This window comes from Anomalospiza imberbis, chromosome 3 (genome assembly GCF_031753505.1).
Source record: "Anomalospiza imberbis isolate Cuckoo-Finch-1a 21T00152 chromosome 3, ASM3175350v1, whole genome shotgun sequence".
NCBI classification, from domain to species: Eukaryota; Metazoa; Chordata; class Aves; order Passeriformes; family Viduidae; genus Anomalospiza; species Anomalospiza imberbis.
Genome location: NC_089683.1, coordinates 11581118 through 11603626, shown reverse-complemented (window position 1 = coordinate 11603626; position 22509 = coordinate 11581118). Strand labels below are relative to the sequence as shown.

General features: G+C 41.8%; 1 protein-coding gene across 1 annotated transcript; it reads left to right on the top strand.

Annotated features, from left to right (window-relative positions):
* The first annotated feature begins 4059 nt into the window (after positions 1 to 4059).
* Positions 4060 to 20935, top strand: KCNS3 (potassium voltage-gated channel modifier subfamily S member 3). Its single transcript, XM_068183409.1, has 2 exons — positions 4060 to 4213; positions 17899 to 20935. Exon 2 carries the CDS (start codon positions 17948 to 17950, stop codon positions 19427 to 19429), a length of 1482 nt encoding a protein of 493 aa, XP_068039510.1. The 5' UTR covers positions 4060 to 4213; positions 17899 to 17947; the 3' UTR covers positions 19430 to 20935.
* The last annotated feature ends 1574 nt before the right edge of the window (positions 20936 to 22509 follow it).

The following is a 22509-nucleotide window of genomic DNA, read 5'->3' as shown; positions in this document are numbered from 1 at the left end:
CTGAGCGGGACGTCCCCGGCCCGGGGCGAGACGCGGGGGTGCTGTGCGGGACCGACAGGCAAAGTGCGGGAACGCTTCGGGAGAGAAGAGGAAACCGTGGGGCTGGGACTCCGTCACAGAGCAGGATCCCTGGGGCGTGGAGCGGGACTTCTGGGGAACACCGAGCGCCCGGGCGTGAGCGGACCGGGACCCCCGGAGGCACGGCGACACCGCTCGGGCACGGTGCGGAACCACGGGGAGCGGGGCGGGGTCCCCCGAGGGCGCTGCGGGACACCCAGGGGCGCAGGCAGCGCCCGGCCCGCTGCGCGCCGGGACGGGAGCGGGGCGCGGGGCCGGGGGATGCCCGGGGCCGGGGAGGGGACTCGCCTGAGCCCGCCTGCAGCCGCCTGCGTTCCCCTCCCACCTCGGGCGGCCCCGCGGAGCTGGCGGAGCGCGGCGGGGCGGCCGGCGGCGGCCGCGGCTCCAGGTGGGCAGCGCTGTCCCGGCCCGCGGCGGAGCGGCTCCGGGGGAGCGGCTGCGGCTCGGAGGGGACAGCGCGGAGTCCGGCGCGGCTCCCGCGGTGCCGGAGGTGCGGTGTCTTCTCCTTGCCTTTTGCGGGACAAACAGTCGGGGGAGGAAGAGGAAGAGGGGTGCACAGGATGCCACCTGGGGCAGGGGGAGCCTCGGCGCGTTCGCTGCCCCGCCGAAGTCTTGCCCTGAACCGTCGGGCTCGGGACGTGCAGCTCCTCTGCAGGGAGGCGGCTCCGGAGCGGGGGCGCGGGCACCGCTCTGGCCCCCGGAGGGGACGCGTCCTGCCGGGATCTCCGCGGCTGCTTTGTAATGGCCTGCGCGGGAGAGGGTCAACAGCGATGCCGCTGAGTCCTTTTGCATTGTACAGCTCGCCTTGTCTTCTAGTAACTCGTTTAGGTTCAAATGTAAACTAGATTTAAGCAGCTGTGAATGGCTACAGTAGTCTTTGTGGCTAAGGAAATGTGGAGGAAGTTTCTTCACTGTGCGGGTCCGCTTTAAAGTAGACTTTACTAAGTTGGGGATAGTTAACGAGATTTTAGAACTAAGTGGATTTTGAAGGAGCTTTCTGTTTTTATGAATGACTTTTTAAATGTTCATGTGCAGGACAGTGAACGTTCTCGCCGCTCATTTTCTGGATTTTCTTGCCTGTGAGATCGCTGTGTACTATTTTTTATTTGCCTAATGCAAAGCACAGCTGCTGGTTATTCTGGGAGCTGAACTCAGTGTGTCTGCTGGGCAAGGTAGACCTCAAGATATGAGCAGCGGCAGTGTATTGATTCCATTAGCGGAATTTACAGATCTACCGACAGATTCCTTTTAACACAGTCGCGTTCCCAGAATTAAAGTTCTCCTCCGAGCGCCTGTCACTGGTCTAGGCCAATAGATGGCATAAGGCACTCGAGCTACCGTCCTAAGGGGACAGGGGGAGCAGGCATGCCTTCAGTACGGGAGCCAAGAGTTTCAGAGGGGATGTACGAGTCATGTTCTGGGTGTCTGACTTGGGATACCTGGGGCAGATCTCATTTTCAGAGACATCTCCTGGACCACTCATTCTTACTTTCCTCAGTCAAAATTGCAGCATTTCCAAAATCTTTCTCTCCCCTAATCAGTTAGGTTTAAATAACCTGCAGTTCTGGTAGGAATTGATCTGAGTTCATATCTCAAGCCACGAAGCAGAGGTGGCTTTTTAACTTTGCATCATGTATTTAATATCTGCTGCTGGGGGGAAGATGCCCATAGCAGCAGTGTTGAAACCAGTAGTCATTTGGGGGAATGAAAGACAATGATAAGGCTTATAAGGAAGAAACTTTTTAGTTTCTGTATCTAAATTTCTCCTGAGATAGCACTGTGGGTAGATAAAAATGATTTTATATTCTGAAATTGTGTAAATTATTTAAATACAGGTAGGTAGCTAAATGATGATAAGAGAACTTTAACAGACAGTAGTCTGTTAGCTTTTACTGGAGTGCTTCTTAGCTGCAGATTTCAAAATAGTTTTCTTTTAAAAGAGGCATAGTATCAAATTTTTTTTTTTTTTTAATTTCAGGAATTTAAGTATGGGGAAGGTCCAGAAATAATATCAGATTTCCGAAATCACGATTCTTTACTTTTCTGTTAGATCTGCTTTATACTGTCTGGATAAATTTAAGTAGGTCTTGCAATTAGAATAAATCTATATGTATTCATAGCAGAGGACATTAAAGCTCTTTTTTAAGAGACCTTCTTTCTTGTCTGTAAATGTCTATGTCTTATTACCTGTCTCAGCACTAAGGCAACCAACAGAAGTTGTAGCAGCCCTTCAACTTCCTGTTTGTGAGTGTGGGCAAAAGAAAATCAATGATCAGCTTTCAGCTGAGCTGATGCAAACTGCAGTGTGACCGCTAGAACTGTTCCTGGGACAGGTGAGGTCAGATGTTTTACTAGAATGTCCTTTGTAGAAACAGAGAGGTCCTGAAGGAGGAGCAGTTCTTTGTTCACCCCTTCTAGGACTTAGCAACTTTCCCAGGGCAAGAAGAATAAAACCACCTTAAACCTGAAAAAATGACAAATCGGTGTTTAGCCACCCGTATCACCTTAGCTGTGCAATTAGAGCCACAGGCAGGATAAAATCAACTACTAACACTCAGTGCCAAGGCCATTCAGCCTCTATGCAAAACAAGGTTCTGCAGTGACTGAGCCAAGCTGCAGAGGCACCTTAAACCTGCCTGGAGAGTGAGGCAGCCGAGCTTTCCACACTCAGCACTGGTGCATCTGCCAGAGGTGTGCTTTTTGTTCTGGCTGAGCCCCTGGCCAGGCTGGTGTTGGACACGTGTCCTGCCTCGGTGCTGGGATTGCTCCAGAGACCGCTGCCATGGCTGCTTGCTGTTGGCATCCCTGTGCTGCCAGCTGGGCAGGCTGAGCCCACATGCTCTCAGGTGAATTGAGTGCTGCTTAACAAGGAGGGTGTGTGAAAGGCAGGGTCTGGTGTGAGGTGGTCAGAGGCAGTCTGTATCCTGTTGGGCATTTTCCCTGCTAGCAGCATGACCTTCAGCTTTGTTACTTGAGAACAGGTCGAGACCATGCTTTTGGTCTTACCTCCTGGAGTCCCTGTCTAAGCACATTTGTTTGCAGCATGTCTCCTGTCCAAAGACTCTTGATGTAAGGAACTTGTTTACTTCTTATTGGGGCATATATATTAAAGAGATCTGCCCAAGGCTAATGACTAGAAACAAGGCTCAAGTCTCTAAACTCTCATCATTATCTGCCTTGCAAATTTTCAGTTGTGGGACATCTGCCAAGGACACATAATAAAACAGAGATCATGAATAAATAAAATGTACTCCACTAATCTGTGGATATTTTCTTTTTATCTTGCCTTTGCCCCATCCCTTTGTTTTTATTTCTTGTTCTTCATCTATTTTTTTATTTCTGTTAAGCCTTGCCTTTTAATTTATGGCATCATCTTATTTTCTTCCTGTGTTGCCTCTTCACTTTCTGAGGGGGAAGGCAACCCAAAGAAACCAGGCAGAATGTTGTCATTACCACTGCCTGGTTCTGTATGGAGGACCAAATCCTCAGCTGATAGAAACTGTCCTTGACCTGTTCCAGACAATGTTCTGCACTAGTTAATGCCAGGGGATTGTCTGCTTCAAGATGCCTCAGCATGTTGCTCCATTCTTTACCTTTTTTTCTTTTTTATACCTCATCTCCTTCTGGTCCTTTTCATTTTCCCATATTTTACTGATGCTTCTTTCCTTATTACTGTACTTTCCTTTTTATGTGAATGTGTTCTGCTCATCTTGTCTCATTCATATTGTACCTGACATCCTAACAGCACTGTGTTAAGCTGCTGTCATCTGTCATTTGTGGATAACTGGCTCGTTTTTCTTGCAAGGGTGTTCTGTATATGACAGTTGCTTGTAATGGCTTTCTTTTGTTTTTTCATTCTACTTTAAAGGAGGTGACTTCTAGAATAGTTATCTCTCTTGCAGAGGATGATGATGTTGACTGTGTTGGTCCTTAGTTTCTGAGGGAGCTCATTCCACAATAATTTTCAAGAGACATCTGTCTTCTGGCAAGATGAGCTTTATGATTTGTATTAGTAGGTCCCACTGTAGTCACTGTTCTTGTTCTGTTTACTGTGCTGCACATTTGGGGCCATTTGCTGTGCTACAGGTCAAGCCTAAGACCTCGACTTTTGTGCACTGTTCAGCAAGGAGCTCAGGTAAGTCTGGAGTAAACGTGGTGGTCTCTGTGCGTTGGTAATGTTGATATAAAGGTGTGGAAGGATTCACTCATTTTTCCCTCTCTAAATTGTTTCTGTCACTGCTGTCTGTCTGCTGGGTATTCCTGATGTCCCTAGTCATATCATGAATTTCTGTTCTCCTTTCTTTTATCCACAAACTCTCCAGCTCATCTTCTTGCCCTTCACACTAAGGTGTCTTACCCATTTTGCCTTCCCATCCCTGACAGGTGAGTGGGGACTGAGGTGAGGGATCTTGATGTACCAGCTCTCATAGCTGCTGAAGAATTTCTGGGAGGGGGGTCCAAGAAAGGCCACCATGGCTCAGCCCTTCAGACTCCCTTTTGTTCGTAGCCGCCACCTGCCCTGGCTGCAGACATCAGCCTGACTTTGGCTTGCTCGGTGTCTGTTGCCATCTCCTCCAGGCAGGTTTATGTCTTAAAGGTTGATCTTGGACAGGGAGAGCTGCTGGACTGTGAATCCAGAATCAGTCCATGGGCACATGGTGGCAGATGGGCAGCCTGGCACCATCCTCACCTCTGCCAGCAGCAGCAGGAGCTGCAGTTGTCCCTTCTTGCCCTGTGAGCTCTTGTGCTGTGTGAGTGCTCTGGAGGTGCACCTGTGCAGCTGGAGCTAAGAAAAGGCTAAGAAATTAACTTACTTACCTTTTCTTTTTTCCCTTTTAAAAATTTTTTTTTGGTCTTACCAGCCTGCCAGTATAAACCAGCAAAGATCACTTGGACAAAATGGAGTACGGATGGTTTAAGGAGGACAGGTTATTTATGATCTGAGGCAGAATTTTGCTTCCTTCTCTTTCTTCCTTTTTTTACATTTTTGTCCTTTGTTCATCAGCTTGGACAAGCAGTTTTGATGCCAACTGATATCTTAAAAACTGGCTGATTCTTCCACATGTTTAATCATTCTAGCCCAGTGCTACTCTAATGACAGGCGCAGAGCTCAACTTGTGCAGAGGGTTGCTTGTCTTCTCCTCAGAGCAATGGCAGACTTCATGGACTTGGGAATGTTGAAGCATGTTGACCTGCTACATGACATCAAGAAGGTCACATCTCAAGTCTCAGGTCCAGCTTCCAAAGCATGGAGCTCAAGGCATCTGCCTCACAGCACTTAATAAAGTGCTATGAGATTTATGGACAAAAACCGTCTTGGACATCAACCTTGTAAAACAGTATTGGCAATTTTATACTCCATATAGAGTTTCATATTTCTCTGTTTTTTGAGCCTAACAAATTGACTGTTGATGTTCATATAAGTACAGGCAGGTTACCTGTGGGAAGCAGATAATCAACTCAGGAGAAATTTATGACAGCTTTGGTTTGCATGGAGGAGTTACAACACAGCCTGGGTAGTTTCACAAAAGTTGGGAGCACTTCTGATTGCTCTGCCGTGCTCCTTGCTTCTCTTCTACATCCTCTCCTTCAGCAGACAAGAGCTGTTGCTGCTTCCAGTGGTGTTAAATGCTGTGGAGGCTTCAGCTCTAAAACCTTTCTGGTACCATGGAGGTGTGTGTTACAGGGAGCAAGGGGGTTCTCACTCCTGGCTTCAGTGAGAGAAGAACCAACCTCATAGGTTATGAGATACAATTATAAATCTACAATATTAATTTTGTGGACAGTTTTTGTCAATCAGTATGTTTAAAACAGGGGTGGTGGAAGACTGAGTATGTCCCAAAGAAGGCTCCTTTTTATTGAATGCTTTATCTTCTATATATGTATGTATATATTTATATATATATATATATAATTCTTCAGTTATTTCAATCAATTACTGCTGACTTAATTAGGTTACGATTCCAAAGCTGCTTTGTAATTTTATGAACTCCATTTATTGCCCGTTGAGAGAAGAGCAAATAGAGCCATAAGTTAGGTTTTCATTTTGAAAACAGCTCACTCATTACTGCAGCACAAATGTAAATCAGTCCTCTATGGTTTAGCTGTAGCTAGTGACAGGCATTGAATGATGGTTTCAGTGTGACATTTTAGGGGCAGACACCTTTTCCCTTGAATAAGCTGCTGAAAATGATGCTGCCTTGTATATTCTTCTTAAGCTAAGAAGATCTGTGTGTCTTCCTGTCCAGTGCAATGAAAAGGGCAGGCAGCATAGATCAACACCCATTAAATTGTTATAAGCTTGAGCTGGACAGGGGGGATAGAATGAGTTCTTGGTGGTATTTTAGCTCAGTGCTATTAGTTTGGAAGCAGTCATGGTGTTTATGTTCGCATTGTTAGCTGTTCTTTTTAGGGAGTCATGATTCTGTTTTACAGTTTGCTGGATGTTAGGCCAGGCAGAGAGAAGTTTTTCCCAATTACATTGATTAATTTGTTAAGATGACAGAAAAGAACAAAACAAAGGGAAAATTAGCTCATAGCATATTTGGTGCTCAAATAAGAGTTATTGTGGATTCACATTGAAACCTGTGAATTTTGAAAGTGAGAAAAGCTTAATCTGCAAGCACTTGCTGCTAGGCAAAGTGCTTGGATGCTCCATCCATTTCCTGACCATGAAGCCAGTCTTTCCTGAGGTCTTCTGTAACTGCTAGAGGCAGGGGATGTGTTAGAGCCTTCTTGAGTTATCACTTATCCTTGGAGCTGAGCAAAAGCCCTGGTTTGAGGGAATACTCAAGCACAGTTTTATTCGTTATCTTGTAAGAAGTCCAACGTGACTTGAAAAGACTCCTTTTGCTTGTGTGTATTCAACTCTTATCTGAAAACTTTGGACCAAGTCTCTGAAAAAACTGGACTGAGTCTCAGCAGGCTAAAAGAACATGTCTGATTGCTAAGACCCAAGGAGCTCTAAGAGCTCCTAGCCCTGAGACTTGGGTCTTAGCAATCAGGCATGTTCTCTTAGATAAGTGTTACTGATTTCAGATGATATCAAGGGTTTATATATTCAGATACAAAGTCTGAGGGCTGTGGTAAAACTGCCTCACAAATGAAATGAGAGGCAGAAGTTGTCATTTTTCTGTCCAGAGTTTTACTGAGCACATACTGAAGTACTTCATCCAAAAGTAGACAGAAAGAAAAAAATATAATTTCAAGTATCTTCTTTTTCTTCTAGAGAGTTGAAGATTAGCACTGCCCTTAAGGCCAAAAACAAGTTTTTGCTTACAGTGATGTTCAGTGGTGCTTTGCTTCAAGCAGCAGCTTATAAAGTGAAACTACCAACAGCACCCAAATTTGTTTTGCTCTTAGTTTCTTCCAATACACTGTATATGCTTAATTAACTCTAATTCTTTCTTGGAAAACACGTGGTTAGAATCTCAGATATTCCTCTGGACTTCTTGGTGTGTGGTGCCTTCAAAATCCTGATGGCTTTTTATGGAAGTTTATGAATCTATCTAGCTGAAGTTTAGCCCAGGCCAAAACCTAAGAAATCCCTTGTCCTGTTAAAGTCTCTTCCACAAAACATCAGCTAATTGTGTGGGATTAGGATTTATGCAGCTACACACCTTCATTTTTCCCTCTCTGGACATTTGTGTGGGTCATCTTAAACATTAGAACAATATATTTGTAAAAAAAAGGTGGGAGAAGTAAGGAGAGAAAGGGCTGGATTCTGACTTCTGAAATTTCTTCTAATCTGGTTGGGCTTTATATCTGTTCCAAACTTTCTGTCATTGGAAGACAATAGCAAAAATGGCACCAGAGTAATTTTATAAGGTCTGACTTTGTGTTGATTAAATGGGTGTATTGTTATGGGCTGTGCAAACACATGTACTAGCCAGAATCCAGCCCACACACATAGCACCCCCAGTATCTTACAAATTATGCCAATATGTGATATTACTTTGCATCTGTAGATCCAGGTGATGGTGTCTACTCAACACTTCCTGATAAAGCAATGGGTAATAACACTCACAAGTGCTGAAATGAATTGCACTGCTTAGGACTGATACTTGTTTTGCGAAAAGAACTTATTTGCTGGCCATTCCTTTTTGTGTGCAATGACAATGCCTCGGCTTCTATGAATATTCAGTTGAGCAGTGGTGCAGTGATGCAATTCTATATCTTAGCCTGTCATATACTTGCTTCACACATTTTCTAGCAAATGTCCTTTGTTGCTGAATGCTTTGTGGGCACAGCCAGGCTGAAATAAACAGGGAAACACCTTTGTTTTTCAAGGACTGAGATAACTAATAATACACTGGTTGACTGATGGGATGCTGTTAAAAGGGCTGTCAGTATCCTGGAGAAACTCCATCTGGGATGAAGTAGCCCCATGCAACAGTTTGGGGGGCTGATTGAATGGAAAGCAGCTGAAGAGAAGGACATGGGCATGCAGAACACAAGTGAGCACTGTGCCCTCACAGTGAGGGCCAGCTGCATCCTGGGCTTTGTCAGCAAGGCTGTAGCCAGCAGGTCCCCAGAAGGAGTCACTGAACCCAGACTGGAACAGGAGATGGTCTGACTAGGCTTTAGGAGGAATATTTTCCCCATAAGAGGGGTCTGACTGGACCAGCTTACCAGAGAGTTTAGGAAACTTCGGAGATGTTTAAAAAAAACAATTGGCCCTGAACAGCCTTCTTTCACTGTTTTGACACTGGGTGGGACAAGATGACCTCTAAAGGATCTTTTCATCACAAATTAGTTTGTTTCATCACAAATTAGTTTGTTATGCTACCTGGAAAGTCAAGAGGAGTGGTGTAACCAAACGATGTCCAGTGTAGGAGCAGTAAGCATGTACCAAAATGTGAGTTCTCCAAGAAATGGAGGCTTCTGGAGGCCTCAGTGTGGGTAAGGTTTGCAGAGTGGCTCTGAACCATACGTCCCTTGCAGATATTTTTTCCAGCTGTCTCCACATATCCTTCCTTAGCCTGTGGCCTCAAGTCCTCCATACTAGCACATTGTAAAAGTTACTTGGATGCTTTGAATGTTGGATCACAGCAGACTGCAGAACTTATATGTGAGATTTGGAGCTCTGCTTCAGAGTTGTCTGGGGTCAAGAGAATTTATATTGAACAGTACTGACTCCTTTAGTGAGATTAACATGCTGCAAACACAAGTGTTTTTACAAATTTTCAGTTGAAGGTTTCACTCAGAATATTCACAATAACAATTGCTTGTGTTCTTGTTGCCTAAGAGACTCTGACTATCTTGGAGAACTTCACTGTGGTAAAGAAAACCTTTGTTTATCTCTGAAATTAATAGATTTTTTTCAAAACATAAAAAAATAAATACAATGTAACTTTATCTACGCAGACTGCCAAGTAAAATTAAATATACAACAAAGGAGGAACTGACTTGTGGAGAATTTGTAGATAGTCTGTTTCTGTTGTCCATCCTCAGTGACTCCATCCCATTCCAAATCTGCTGTACATGTACACATCCATGGGCCCAGACTGCAGCACAGTGTGCTTAAATAAATGTTAGGAAAATAATTTTGGGAGAACAAGGGCACTCAAGCACTGGACCAGATTCCACAGCCTCTCTGGAGAGGCTTTATCATGGGACATGAAATAAACATCTGCCAAAATTTGTGTAGAAGTAGCTGATCGTGCATTGAGGAGGGGGAGAAGCTGAATTATTTTACTCTTCAAGGTTCATTCTAAGCCTGTTTTCTGTATATTGATATAGTGGTATATTATTCTGTATAGTGGTATATTACTAAGGTAAGCATCTTATTTCTAAATGAATTAAAAAGACTCCAGCAAGTGGGCTGAGGTACACTCAGAATAGTATTGCAGGGAGAGATTTTTTTTTTGTTCAAGCACCTTATCCCAAAGCCAGGGCTTTGCAAAATAAAGGTTTAATGGATTTAAAAGTCTTGTGTAGCCAGGTGAGTGCTCTGCAGCTGAATTGCCCTTTTAGCTCTGCTGCTCCCATGGCTGCTGCTAGTGAAGGTGTTGCTGGTAGCACAGACAGGACTGGTTTCAGGTCCCCTTACAGTTTTTTCTGCTGTAATGTTTTACAACATGATCCTGGTGTTTATGTTCATGTCTCTTCCCAGCTTAAGAAGGAAAAGTCCTACTTATGTGGTGCATAGATTTTTAGATTGTTCAGAACAACTTTTTCACCCAGTGAAACTGACTGTTGTGATTGGATTTGTGTCCTTTAAAAATATTACCTTTCTTCTAAAAATGAAAAAAAATTAATAAAAAAAAAAAAAGTAAGGAAATTAGGAGTGGGAAGAGATAATCTGGGAGCAGAAATGATCAACAGCTCTGTCATCTGTACTAGGAATAGGAGGACAGGTCCTCAGACTCCAAAGAGAGAAATGAGGATAACTAGTTTTACTTTGCAGTCAGAAAATGTAGGATGGACAAACAAATAGGAGATTTTGAATATCAGATCATTCTTGGCAGTGAGCTAAATATTAGTTTTCACACTCTGTACTCCTTCCACAAGAGATAAGAGTATTCAGAATTGCACCAAGGTCAGCATTTCTTTCCTAACCATGGAAGAGTTATGGTTCTATATGGGTATAATTTACCACTGTGCTTGTGAACCCTTAACACCCTCGTTAAAACCTCAGGAAGGTCTTCAATGGTTCATGGATCTGCGTATTAGAGAAAATGCATCATGTCCAATTGTTCATCCCTTTATGTTAGATCTGGAGAAGTTGTGGTGGGATAGGTTGGCAGTTTCTCACCTCTGCCATCCTAACCCCTCGATACAACCATGGACATTGAAACTGCACTGTAAATACAGGAATGGTATTTAGATTTTCTATGCTAGATAAGTACTTTGTTGTTTTTATTAGCTGCTATAGGGCTGAACTGTCAGAATGCATTTGACTGCTGGCTCTGGGCCCACATGTCTCAGGGTACCAGTACCTGGAGTGGTGTCTGATAGCTTCTGGGGAGACTGTGAAGGAGGTAATGGTGGGAGAGGGATGTGGGCTTGTTTGTGGGCAGCTGATCTGCTGTGTGACTTCAGGGACACTGCTCTCTGTGTCTGGGTATCTGCATTATTTTGCTTGCTTAGGTAGGTAACCTTTCAAAATCAAACAACATTTATAAGTGAATTACAGTTTTGCCAAGGATCTTCTGAGATTTTAGACTAATCAATGATAGGGAATACAGAATTATTTTTAGGAAGTATATTGATATATTTTTATTCTGCATAATTTTGTCCTATATGGAAGAGTTTGATGTGGGGATCATGTATCAGATACTTTTGACAACTAGTGGTACCACAAATTTCCCCAATAAGTGTAACAATAGGATTTTATGTTAATTGTAATCGCTGTAGAAGTACTTGAATGGAAACAGTGGGGAACTCAGTGGAAAATGGGGTGCAAAAAATAATTTGGGGAAAGGATCCATAGAAATTGTGCTCATTACAGAGGTACCTAGACCTACAAGTTGCAATGCCTACTTCAGATAGTACTTCATGTTTTGAAGCTGTGCTCTTGATAGGTGCCATTAATACCACCTGTCAAACAAGACTTTTGCCAAAATAACCTGGAGAGAAACGATTTATTTTACCATCAATCACAGCAATGCTGACCTGCTTGTAATAATGCCTTTGGAGTCTTCTCAAATATTTCTGTGAACTTCAGCCCTTGGGACAATAGAGCACAAGGAAGTGCTTAGTGTGGTCAGCTGTCTGGGCTGGCTGTGGAACAGGTTTGGTAACTGCAGCATTCTAACTGTGTTTAAGTCTGGGGATTTACAGGTTGGTTTTCAAGCTAGCACATTTTAATCTGTCACTTCCACTTAGTTGTGGATAATGATCTTTTAATTTATATGAAGAGAATATAAATTGCAGAGCTTTTGGGAATGTTGCAAGGTGCAAGCCTTGTTAACTCTCATAATGTGTGTTATCTCCAGGGGCTTTTAAAGTCAGAGAGCTAATAACTTTAATTTTTTTTTTTTTTTCACTTTAATCATTTTACAAGGTGACATTCTGATAACTGGGTGGTATTAGGTGTTGCTACTTGTTCCTTATGTATATAAGAAAGGAGTTCAGATCACACACTGCATTCCCAAAGAAGCTTCTGTTATGTACAGGCTACAGCTGGTGTGTTTTCCCTTGGCCCTTTCTCTTATCCAACCCTTGGCATATCCTCTGTCTTTTCCAGCATCCTCATAGTGGAAATAGCAGAATTTCACTTTGGGAGGATTCCTTTTACACTGTATTAGTCCCATGGAAGTTACACATCTTATGGGCACTACTCATATAGGCTGCTTATCCAGTCAGCAGAGGTGGGCCCCAGCTCTGGTGCTTCACCCCTGAAAACCTGTGCCTGGCTGAGTGATGGGAACCATGGGCTGGAAGTGCTTCTTCTTCTATTCTTGCTTGTGTTCTTTTACTCTCAGTTGTAACAGTTTCATTTCTTCCTTATCAGTCTTTTGGAGGTGGTGATTTTTTTTTAACCCCCTATATTTGAAGACCGTTTTCCCGACAGGTATGAATATTTCAATAAAATGGTAAGAATATGTAAATAATTTTACATCTAAATGTCAGTACTGCTTCTAACACCTACAGTTGTTTGCAAGTGATGATCATCTCTTTCTGATCTTCATTGTATTGCAAAGTTGCACAAACATTTGGCACAAACTCAGTTTCTGAAACAGCCTGGTGACAATAGAATTGTACTGGGGTGAACATAGCCAAGTAGGCTTACTTGGGAGTAGCATCAGAACAAAATTCAACTCAAACTTTATTTACCTGAGGTCTTCTGGGAGGTTGTACTGAATCCATTTTAAAAGAAATGTAGTTGCATAATTCTATTATTTTCATGGCATTTTAATGCAATATTCTGGATAAAGGATGAGAAAGTAATTTATCTGATTAATTTTCCTCTTTGCCTCACAGAGTGTCCATAACCACAGAGTGGTTTCTTCAGATGGTTTTGCTATTTGTGCTAGATGACTTCTTAAGTTAACCGCTGCCTCCATAGACTGTGAATGACTTTACAATTAACTTAACTGTGTCAAGTATTACAACGAGTTGAATGATGCAGTTTATATCACAGTGAAAGAGGCTGTGCCAATATTACCTCACATTTTTTCTAGGCTTAATTAAGTGTGCTAAAGCAGTTACTACTGCCCAGCTGACAGACAGCAACTTAAGTCATGCTAACTGGATTTCAGTCCAAATCCCTAATTGTGATTGATCAAGTAAATTATACATGCATTTAAATGTTTTTCTCTGCTCACTGAGTCAGAAAATGTAGACAGTACTTCTAGATGGTGCATTAGACAAGTATTTGCCCTATGATGAGTGGAGAAATTCAAACACTTAAAAAATCAGGGAAATGTTGATCCTGAGCTGAAGGTTATTATGGTTTGTTATCCACAGTATTTTAGAATTATTTAGGTGTCAAAACCTGCAGGTGTGTAGCTTGGGTGATTGGTAGAAGCTCTTATCTGTTGGGAAATTAGCAGAAGTAACAGCCCAGGTGTTTGCAACATTAGGAGACAAAATCTGGTTCCTGGGCATGGCTGAGTGCCAAAGTAAGATTCTTTGGAGGGAATTTACTCACAGCTGAATTTCCTGAGTTTGGAACCCTAAAATACAAATCTACCAAGATCATCAGATTCCTTGGGGAAAAAATGACTTTGAGCTCTGGAAATAGTTTGTAGAGTTACCAGGATTTGCATGCCCTTTCAGGTTCACATCAGTTTTACATCCCCTGTGACTTCACTGTGAGCAGGACTAGGCCCTTTAATTTATGTTCCTTCAGCTTAGGGGAAACCATGCTAAAATGTGAACCTTAGCTTGAGAGGTTTATGGAGTGTAACTGTGCAGGAAGAAGGAGGTGAGTCTAAGACAACATAGCCATGAAGGAAACTGGTAGAAAATCTTTAGGTATATGCTCTCTTTGAGTATTTTAAGTAGCAGAGCACAACAGTTGTAAACCAGTTCAACTTCCTTTCTATTGTGCCTGGATAATCACAGATTAATGCTAACAAAAGATGAAACTGCCCCAATTTGGAGTTGCTGGTAGCCAAAGTTGTACCATGCTCAAAAATTTAACATGTCAAAAAAACGTTCTGAAACATATGGTGTAGGACCTCACAGGGAATGGTGACTTTGTGTAAATACTATGCAAAACGTAACTGAGAAAGAGGAACTTTGCTGACAAATAAATGTGTAGTATGGGGATCCACAAAGTCACTAAAAATCTCTTAGTAGTTTGTTCCAGAAGAGGTTGGAAACCACAGCACTTTGGGATGTGTTACACATCTGTGGCATAGCTGTCTCAAAGGGACTGTATCTGCAAACTGTCTCCATGACTCCCCTTTTGAGACCTTTAGGGATTTCACAGAGTGCTAAAAGCCCAGAAATTTGCAGCTCCCCTTCCAAGCCAGACAATGGGCCTGTGGCCTCACCAACAATGTGTGACTGCAGAAGCACTGGCTAAAGCCCATCTCCAAATTGGACTGGGAAGCATTAGATCCTGTGATTCTGTTTTTTATTCTAAAGTTTGTATCCTTTTCACACAGCTTTCCTTATGACAGGCTTTTATTTAGCCCTGAAGCTTAACATTTGGAGCTTCTATTTGTTGGGGTTTTTTTGGTTATCTTGAAAAATAATGTTCATTCTTCCAGTAAGCATCTTTCTTCTGTGTCTTGTTTAATTTTCTATTCTGTATGAATTCTTAGCCAGTAGCTCCTTGAAACAGCTGAAGCAATTAAAGCAAACAAGTAACTAACATCTGGTATGTGTTTGCTCTCTTATACTCTCTCCAGGGCAAGAATTGTGTGATTTTAAATGGTTATCAGTTTATTATGTTATCTATATTTGAAGAAGATCAAAGAGGTTAATGTTGCACTTCAGGTTGAGATTTGCAAAGCTTGTGGTAGTTCTGTGTTCTTAGGATGTTCATGGCACGGGCCTTGGCACTCCAGGAAAATATCATTTCCAGCTGAGCACAGTTTTACCCTTGAATAAAAAAAGTTTCCTCAGTGAGTGGAGAGTTTCCTTGAGTAGAGGGCATGTTGTGCTGAGACAGAAGTTGTCATCTGTAGTCATTGCCCTGTGGCTTGAGTCACTTGTTAAAATTACGCAAATTATTCTGATAGTAAATGGCAGAACATTGTCCTGGTCCATGGCTCAGGAGTCAGGGTCTCTGCAAGTCAGACAAGACATTCTTCAGATGATCAAGCTCCTCTTGACACAGTTATTGTGAATCTTTCCTGTGCATTCTTTCTGTAGTGTAAAAATCACTTAATAGTAGTAATACATTAAGCAGTTTCTGGACCATGGTCTACTAAGCAAGATCCACTTTCTCTCTGTATTTTGCACAAATTATGACTATGGTACCCTCAAAGCAGTAAAATATTGCCCACTGAATTTATTATACAGAGCGATTTCATGGAGGCATCATTATGAATATCATCTGCATAATTGATATGGTTTTATATTGCTGTCTCAACAGTAAGTCAGTCTAGTGTACTAAGAATTTGCTGAGCACTAAGTTCTTGCTTTAGTTATTTCTGAGTAAAACTTGCTTTATAGTTGTCATTATTTGTCATGATCAGAAGTGCCCCCAGACAGGAAGGTAATGGCTTTAAGCTGAAGGAGGGTAGATTTAGATTGGATATTAGGAAGGAGTTCTTTACTGTGAGGTTGATGAGACACTGGCACAGGTTGCCCAGAAAAGCTGTGGATGTTTCATCCTACTTCATTCAGAATTGTTCAGGGTTGGGTTGGATGGGCCTCTGAGCAACCTGCTCTAGTGGAAGGTGTCCCTGGCCCTGTCAGAGAGGGTGGGAATGAGATGATCTTTAAGGTCCCTTCTGACCCTAGCCATTCTATTGGTGTATGACTCTATGATCTGAGATCTTGCTTGGTTTTTATAGTGCTCTTTTACACTGCCAGTGTTCTCATGTTAATGAGTTGCTAGAAGTGGAGATTTTATTGACTAAAATGAATCAATAACTAGAGGTTTCTTGGGTCTGAATATACTTTGACTTCCAGTCACCCCAGTCCAGATTTATGGCTTTTTTTAATTTATAGTGCTATAAAACAGAGCTTGGCTCTAGATTGTGAGTGCAGTGTGGTGATGTTTATCAGATGAGTCTTGCTGCCCTTCTGTGAGGAGAGATCAATGGTCTTATTTGACGTCTTAATGATTCCTAAAAACTGAAGCCTTGGGAAATGCCTGGAGCAAATGTGTCTTACAACCCTATTACCTAGCAAATACCTGCCTTCAAACTAAATTTAAATGTGCAAAATAATTTCTATGTTGTTGTGATTTAATCTCAACTGGCAGCTCAACCCCATGCTCACCCACTCCCTGTGGGGTGGGGCAGGGAACCAGAGAGGTAAAATGAGAAAACTTGTGGGCTGAGATAAAAAGCATTTGATAGGTAAAGCAAAAGTGAAGCCAAACAAAGAATTCACTGACCCCTTCCCATGGGCAGTCAGGTGTCCAGCCATCCCCAGGAAGGCAGGGCTCCATCCCATTTAATGGTGACTTGGGGAGACAAACACCATCACTCTGAGTGTCGCCCCTCTTTCCCTCTTCTTCCCTCAGCTCTACATGCTGAGCTTGCAACCATATGGTGTCATATCTTAGGAGAATTTTGATACTATCTTGTCACATTTAAAATTAATTGATTTCCATACTAAACTGAAACAAATTAGCTTAGTGTACATCAGTTAGTGTTTAAGTGCCAGAGATAAAAAACATTTGCTCTCCTCATGATCTGAAGTTACATATACTCTGATTGCAAGTGTAAGAATTGCCAGTTTTGGCTTTACAACAGCTTCTCCTTGGAAGGAAAGCAAGAAAGCAGTTCTGTAAAAGTTAACTTACTCACTAGTAACTATAACTGCCTTTTGAATTCAGTTTCAGCTGAATTTATAGTAAAATATGGAAAGATTTCAATGCCCTTCTGTCCATCTGCAGGTCTCCACAGTTAGTTGTTGAGGAAAAATTACTGTGGAAGTTCTATCTCTGAAAGCTCTATTTCCATAGATGACACTTTACGTCCAACTTCTCAGCATTGCTGTAGTGGTTGTATCTATGCAGTGGCAGAATAGAAATTGCTTCTGGAACTGACCAAGGTTGTATGAGGTTGTGATACTTCAGTTGAGTAGGGAGGCAGATAGAAAAATACCTGAGGGAGTGCAGATACCCAAATATGTACTACAGCATTCTGAAGTCAGGAATTAAAAAGCTTCAAATACCGTTGTGATATGTTTTCAAGAGCACGGAGCACTCTTGTGTGGATTACCCTAGAAGTAAATGAATTGATATGTCAGCAAAAGTAATTGCAGTCCACATTCAAGCAAATAACATTGGAACTAGTGGATTATAAATTGCAACATCATATAAATTAATACAACTCAGCTGAAACTGTAATTGAGAGAAACCTGCTCAAAAGTTTTATCCTAAATGTTTTGATTGATTGACAAGTTTTCTCTTTAAAGATTTTTTGCATCATTGAAGTATGTGGATTTTGTGACTGTTAATTTCAGTGTGGTAGTAAAACAGAGACTGATTTGCAGATGAATTTGGCAGTCTTTCTTCCCCTGGTAAAAGGGAGACCTAAACCAGGTCAAATTTGCTAAAGCTGTAAACCAAATGAATTTAAAACTACACCTGTGAAATGCTGAATAAGGGTATTCATAATTTAATTTCTTTTTTTGTTTGTTTTCTTACAGCATTTCACAGTAACCAGAGATGGAGAAAAGAATGTGTCACAAGAGCAAAACTGAATTAAATGCTCTAACAATATCTTATGTTCTTTTCAGGTTCTATGTAATCTCATTGGGCAACAGCAGTGGAACTCGTCTGTCCAAAATGGTTTATGGTGAATTTTTCCGCAGACCTGGCAAAGATGCAGAACTTATCAATTTGAATGTGGGTGGCTTTAAGCAATCTGTGGATCAAAGCACCTTGCTCCGATTTCCCCATACCAGACTCGGAAAACTTCTCAAGTGCCATTCAGAAGAGGCTATTCTAGAGCTGTGTGATGATTATAGTGTGGCAGACAAGGAATATTACTTTGACAGGAATCCTTCCTTGTTCCGATATGTTCTGAACTTTTACTATACAGGCAAACTTCATGTTATGGAAGAGCTTTGTGTCTTTTCCTTCTGCCAGGAAATAGAGTACTGGGGGATAAATGAGCTGTTTATTGATTCCTGCTGCAGTAATCGGTACCAAGAACGGAAAGAGGAAGGTCCTGAAAAAGACTGGGATCAGAAGAGCAACGACAGTATGGACTCCTCCAATGAAGAGTCATCCATATTTGATAAAGAGCTAGAAAAGTTTGATAATCTGTGTTTTGGTGAAATAAGAAAGAAGATCTGGGTCAGGATGGAAAATCCTGCATACTGCTTGTCTGCCAAGTTAATTGCCGTGTCATCCCTGAGTGTTGTTCTGGCATCAATTGTGGCCATGTGCATTCATAGCATGCCAGAATTTCAAAGGCTGGATGCCAATGACAGGGAGATTGGAGACCCTGTGCTGGAAGCTGTGGAGATTACGTGCATCATCTGGTTTACTGCTGAGCTAGTGATCAGGCTCTTCACTGCTCCAAGTCAAAAGAAGTTCTGGAAGAAACCACTGAACATCATTGACTTTGTGTCTATTATTCCATTTTATGCCACACTGGCTGTGGACACGAAGGAAGAAGAAAGTGAAGATATTGAGAACATGGGGAAAGTTGTTCAGATCCTGCGGTTAATGAGGATATTTCGCATCCTGAAACTGGCCCGGCACTCCGTAGGACTGCGGTCTTTGGGAGCCACTTTGAGACACAGCTACCAAGAAGTTGGACTTTTGCTTTTGTTTTTGTCAGTTGGGATTTCTATTTTTTCAGTGCTTGTCTACTCAGTGGAGAAAGATGACGACTCATCAGAGCTGCAGAGCATCCCTATTTGCTGGTGGTGGGCAACCATCAGCATGACCACTGTTGGTTATGGGGACACTTACCCAGTCACACTTGCTGGAAAGCTGCTCGGCACCCTCTGCATTATCTGTGGGATACTGGTGGTAGCACTTCCAATCACCATTATTTTCAATAAATTTTCTAAGTACTACCAAAAGCAAAAAGCTATTGATAGAGACCAGTGCAACAATGATCGCAAAGACAAAAGCAATGACCTACCCTATTTTAACATTAGGGATATTTATGCAAAAAAGATGCACTCCTTCATTTCTAGCCTTTCTTCAGTAGGCATTGTAGTCAGTGACAAAGATTCAACAGATGCCTCCAGTATCCAAGATATGGAGGATGTTTATAACACAGTAGCTTTAGAGAATGGTACAGGAAAATGAGTTGAATCACGTTTGCTTCTCTTTATTTCTCTTCTGATTCGTGGTAAATGTGGACCGAAAAACTTCAGCGAATTCATTAAGAGCAGTCGATTCTCAGGGTACTTAACTCTCAGCCATATTTGGACATTCTTTGCTCTGAGGATGCCATAAAAGCTTCATTGTTTATATGAGGCTTTAAAATATGCCTCATATAGTGGTTTAGTTTTTACCCAACTAGTGTTACGCATTTTTGGGGACAAAAACTTGGGAAAAGAGTGTTACATGTGGGATAAGTGTGTTTTTTTTTTTTTGTTTTTGTTTTTTTTGTTTTGTTTTTTTTGTTTTCATGGGTATTGTTGTTTGATTTGTTCATTGTTTTTTCCCCTGCAGCAGTCTCTTATCTTCCACAGATTTTGCTTTTATAATTTGCTGCTCTTCAGGTAGAGATGCGTTAAAAATGTGTAAGAACTATTGCACAAGTTAGTGAAGTTTTCACCTGCAAATACATTAGATAAATGAAGGAACTGTGTACATGTAAAACTGTGCTCGCTAAGATATTTGTGTAATTTTAGAGTTGGGAAGCCGTTTTCCAAGTTGGGGCAGAAAATATATTGGTACATATTGTTTTTACTCCATGGTAGCATAATATTTATTAATTTCTTTCCAAAAGCACAATACATTTTTAGTTTGTTAAAATAAATTATTGCCATTGTGCCTGTATTTTTCCTAGGATCCAGCCATGGCTAAGCTCTGTCAGGTCCTAGAGGTTTTTAGTCTTAATTCCCAGGATAAAGTGTCTGGTGTAAGCAGGATAGGAGCTTTTTGTTTCATTTAGCCACCTCTCCTGCTGCTGTGACCCTGAGCAATTCTGGTGCCTGGAGGGGATCCTGCTGTGATTAAGGCCACCCCGGTGGCTCCCCCATGAACTTTGATTTCTGGGCACTGAAGCAAATATCTGTGGTGGTCTTTAGAAGTTACTGCTCCCCACTGCCAGCACAGCTCCTTGCTGGGGGTTGCTGCCTCAGTGGTAGGAGCAGTGGGAGCAGCAGCTCAGCTGCTGTGCTGGGTCTCTGTCCAGGGCTGAAGTGCCGAGCAGTGGAGATGGGAGGACATGCTCTTCTCTGCCATATGTTGCCCATCAGAGATGTAGGGTGAGAATTGCACCTGGGCATCTGTATTGGAACACTTTCAGTTCATTTTTCTAAAGCTCATCTGCTGGTGGTGGCAGCTTTCCTGGCGTGTGCTGCTGGAGCAGTGCTCATTGCTTGGCAGAGTCCTGCAGCTCTGTGCATTCCCCTCCTCTCCAGGGATTTCTTAAGCAGACAGTTAGCTCAGCTCTGTTTCAAGTGGTGCTGGAGAAGCTCAAGGACCTTGGAGTGTTGTGTGGACCATGTAGTCCATAGTGTTTCTGAACAATCATTTTCTTTCATTTGTCTAGTGACTAAATCAGATGCTGGGCAACGGAGAATCAAAGACACTGTGATTTCAATATTTGCCTTGAAGAGAGGTTTGACTATTTTATTATTTTTATTATTATTGGGTCAAATATAGAAGCCTGTACTGAGCTTCTACTTGAGAAGATCAAGCTCTATGGGAATTGACTTCAAAACTGAGTGAGATGCCAGAAAATGACAATTGATTTTAGCCACTGCAGAAACTTGATTTTTCATGTATCTGCCAGATTTTCTATTGCAAAATGCATTAAGTAAGTAACTGGGGTGCACTTAAATTTACTGAGGCACAGGGCTCTAACCTCTTTCTGAGATGGAGAAACAAGAAAGAACAGGATCAGCCTATAGGTTGTGAAGATGTGTCTCTCAGGACTGCTGTGCATCAATATAGTGATGTTGAACTTAAAGAAAATATTTTGAGCTCTGGATGAACCTCAAAATTTGGTTTGTTACTTGATGACTGTTGTAAGGGTATGTGATGCTTCACAGACAATTAAAGATAATTTTTTCCATAGTTCTTGTAGGAATAGCAAAAGGCAAAGTTAGCCTAAATGTGATTTGTTCTTGCTGGACAATTAACACTAAGAAGATGCAATGATAAAGATTACTAAATATATATGTGCATATGAATCTAACAGGAACCAGCAGAATAACAGCAAAAAAGTTACTCTGTGTCCAAAGAAAATCTCCTGGTGGTGTCCATGTATTTATATAGATATTATATTGCCACTGAAGATCAAAAGCAATGAAAATATTGTAATGAAAAAAAAACTGCAAGAAATGGTATTAAATAGTTGAAAAAGTGCAACTTAAAAGCTTAGTTTTATGTATCAGGCATTACTCAAGGATCACAGAATATACAACTTTGTGGATTAAATTTTATGACTGGTAATTTGCCGTAAAATGGATAAGCTTTTGATTGATCTCATTAATCAGTCATAAGGCTGTAACACTTTTTAAGTGCTCTGATTTTATGCATTGATACAGTTTGCAGCAAAGTGAGATATCTTTGGGAACACTTCAGAAAATGAAGTACATATCCATATATCATTTAGTGTACACTGTTTTGATTTCTGTGATGAGATCTTGGCCTTTTTCGAATCAATTGTATCTTAAAAATGGCTTTCTTTTATCCTTACCCCTTGCTGGAATAAATCCAGCACCCTGGTTTCACACAGGCATGTCTGTGAGCAGGACGTGAGCTGTGCTTCATGCCAAAAAATACTCCTGTCAAGGCAGAACTGCAGTGCTGTGACTTGTACTGGTCCTAGAGAGTGTCACAAGCCTCGAGTGCCAGAAGGAAGCAGATGAGAGCAAAGACTGAGATACTACACATTCTAGGGGACTGTTTCTTATTGAATTTGTCTTCTTCCTTGATGTACAGTGGCATACTGTTGATTTGTGATATCAGTGTCAACAGAAGTATATTGGGTATTGTTTTTCTTTTTTCCTAACCACATTTTTTTGCTTTAAAAATGCTTCCTAAATTCTCCCCACCCAGCTGCTCTGTTTCAGACACCAAAGCACAGAGAAGATTTCCATTTAGACATGCATCCCATATTGTATGGGCGAGATTTGTTTGGTTTTATACAAAACAATTTACTGGCATGTTTTTGCTTTCTTTATTTTGATGCCAAACTCTTCCCTTTT